Here is a 3,117-nt window from a genome sequence, read left to right as displayed (position 1 = left end):
AATTTGGAGTTAGGTAAAAATTCTAGTCTAATGCCAGCTGTTTTTGGCTAATTAAGACATGTTTCCAGTTTTTGCCTGATTTGGAGGCAAGCCATGAATTTAGTGTTAAGCAAACTGTTATTGCTAATTTAGAATGTTTAATTTTTTTTCTTCCTTTTTTTGGTAATATGGAGTTTGGCTAACATTTTAGCATTATGCTGGCTGTTTTTGGCTAATTGTTTCCATTTTTTGCCTAATTTGGAATTTATCTAATATTTCAGCAAGCTTTCTTCAGCTAACCGCTCTGGTGTCTTAAGTGGCCACAGCTTACACCATTCACACTTGCATTCTTGCAGGTAACGCTATGTATCAAGTTGGAACATTGATATTGAATTGTATACCTTAGCAATAGTAAATGGATGAGAGCAAACAAATGTGTCTCTCTGGATATGTAAGGCATTTGAATGAGCTTTAGAACTGAGGGGACGTTTTAATGTGATGACATATTTTTATTTCGCTTGATGTTTAAAATTAACAAACCAAAACAGCGACACGAACAGACGTGTGTCTCTATCATGAGGCTGTGTCAGACTAAAACACTCTCATCTGACCGGCTCATCTTTGCTTCTGTGCAGGTTATTACGACTCAATCGAGCTTCTCGGAGTGAGCCGGCACAAGCGGCTCTCAGCACCGCAGCGTCCCACTGGGGGAAATATGATGATGCACTTCTGAAATATGAGACCACTTCCATGGCACCACACTCCCACTATGTACATCCGTCCGTGATACGGCGTGCTGCATCCGGACCTGACTCCTTCCTGAATCAGGAATTCAGCACAAACCACCTAAACATTGTTCTCAGACATTTTTCTTTTTCCTCAATGAATTAGTGGCAACAGATCTAGAATTAACATTCCAGCTGAGTGCTGGGTCAGCTCCTTCACCTGTACAATATGTTTCACAGTCTGTTAATTGTAACCCCATTTGGCACGGCGTTTAAATAAGCTCCGAGTAAGCCGGTTAGTCACACGGCACAGCCGTAAAATTCAGCTGTCTCCTTGATTATGGGGTAATAGCTAGATAGATGAATGTGTTTCTCAGGGCTGTCCTGCCTGATTAGTCTTCGGAGCCAATGACCCACCATTTGTTTTCTAACTTATATTTCATAACCTGCTAACAAACCTTGTTTGGTGGTTCCTGACTGACAGGAGCACATCTGGAGTTTGAGCAATAGGAGTTTAAAGGAGCAATAAAGAAGAGCACGTGCCAGGCTGATTGAGAGCATTCACGTTATAATACTTTGTGGGGTAAAGTGGGATGGAAAAGTGCTCTCAGATCTCAGACTCAATATCCACAGCCGCCTATAATGCAGCAACTCTACATCACTGCCATTAAATATTCAGAGCTCACTGGGCAGGTGAAACTCCCACCTAGGGGTGCACAAAGAAAACACTTTTTTATGCTTTAAAAACTCGTGTTTAGACATAATTTATCTAATATTGCAAAATATAATGAAATTAATGAGAAATCCACCTTTCACTTTAAACCAAATGTCAGAATAAGAGTGAATATGTCATATGGGCACAAAAAGTAAATTTAACTTGAGAAATATGGTTTATTTGATTGTGATTGTCTTTTCTGTTCATGCTTTTATGTTGAAAATCCAAAGAAATAAAAGTTTTTATTGGTGATCCATGCCAGCTTTGACAGGATCTCACAAGTCCATTCACACTTTTCCTGAGCTGATCTGATCAAATCCCAATAACAGCAGTGATGGTGGGTCGGTCTTACCTGGCTGTTGATGTGCAGAGCAAGGTGCCTCCGTTCCCGAGCCAGGCTCCCGTTGCGCAGCTTGGGCTCCTCTCCCTGGTGCATGTTCCTGGAAGAGCGTTATTTCAACTTAAGACACACAGAAATCAGCTTCCAGCTGCAGCGGCAGGAGCAGCAGGCTGTACGCTGCGTCCGCCGGCGCACAGCACAGCTATGCGGGATTCGAACACTAATCAGTGTCTGTCGGAGCAGCTCGTGCTGCAGCGGCAGACGTTCATCCTCAGCTGCGCTGCTGAACAGTTGTCATTAGGAGGAGAGACACTGACCTGTACGCGCTGTTCCTCAGCATGACGGGCCGTCTTTGCGCAGCTGAAGTGAGTCAGGAGCGCAGCGGATCAGAGTGCGCTCTTGGAAAATTCTGGCAGCCAATGGGATGCTGAGCGTCTGCGCGTACAGATATATTTCTTACCAATTATTATTTATTATTTTAGTAGAAATACATCAACACCTCCCGCACCTGATGATCATCAAATTCAAATCTTGCATTAGTTTAGGATGTGTCCTGGAAAGATGTCAGGAGGAAAATATTGATTAAAAAGTATATTCAAATTTCATAACTCCAACGTTTGTAAAAAAAAAAATAATAGCCTACTTATGCGTAAAAATAGATATCCAAACAGTACTTTCCTGTTCAATCCAGACATGCTATAGTTATTCCAAAACTATAAAAGCTCAATCTAAAGCCAAAAAGTAAGAACCTTTATGCTTCCTTTGACTATATTTTATGCGTTTGAGTATTTATGGATTTTTATTAAAAACAATTCGTCGTCCAATACCTGATGGAGTTTTAAGAATGTAACTGAAAGATAGTAAAACTCTGCTTTAGTTGAAATTAAAGCAAATACAACAACAGTTTTATGTTGTTTATTTTTTATGTTTCTATATACATTTACAGCATATTTTTTTTCAGTCAGTTGTTTAAAATAAAGGTAGAAAAATTCAATAACTTCTTGGAAAAACAATCTGATCCATAAACCTGTGAAGAATAAAAATACTTCAAGTTCCCCCATTTAGTGGCTCGATTGAAAGGAAATTTAAAGTTGCATAAACGTGAGTTGGCGCCCTCTGTTGGCCGCGCTGTGCAAATGCGCTGCATTTCACAGTTCATTGTAACAAATGTATTAAATCAAATCTCAATACAAATTCTATGCATCTTGAAAGGCACTTAAATGTGAAATACCATATGGATAAAGAAAACAAACAGTCAGTGCAGTGGTAACAAGCAACCAAATAACAGACACCCTTTAAAAACTCCAAACAAAAAAAAGAAAATAATAAATTATGTAGAAAGTTAACATTTTTGTTGT

General features: G+C 39.6%; 2 protein-coding genes across 2 annotated transcripts in view; both read right to left on the bottom strand.

Annotated features, from left to right (window-relative positions):
* Positions 1 to 2,246, bottom strand: part of schip1 (schwannomin interacting protein 1) — a gene marked incomplete in the record, with an annotated part of 244,738 nt that extends 242,492 nt beyond the window's left edge. The window contains 2 exon segments of the mRNA XM_024277237.2: positions 1,772 to 1,859; positions 2,077 to 2,246. Of these exon segments, the coding sequence (XP_024133005.1) occupies positions 1,772 to 1,859; positions 2,077 to 2,099 (111 nt within the window).
* Positions 2,247 to 2,657: 411 nt separating this feature from the next.
* mfsd1 (major facilitator superfamily domain containing 1) overlaps positions 2,658 to 3,117 on the bottom strand; it is a gene marked incomplete in the record, with an annotated part of 12,281 nt that continues 11,821 nt past the window's right edge. The window contains 1 exon segment of the mRNA XM_024276826.2: positions 2,658 to 2,984.

This window comes from Oryzias melastigma, linkage group LG13 (genome assembly GCF_002922805.2).
Source record: "Oryzias melastigma strain HK-1 linkage group LG13, ASM292280v2, whole genome shotgun sequence".
Taxonomy (NCBI): Eukaryota; Metazoa; Chordata; class Actinopteri; order Beloniformes; family Adrianichthyidae; genus Oryzias; species Oryzias melastigma.
The sequence above is the reverse complement of the archived record's forward strand: the minus strand, read 5'-3'. Positions and strand labels throughout refer to the sequence as shown.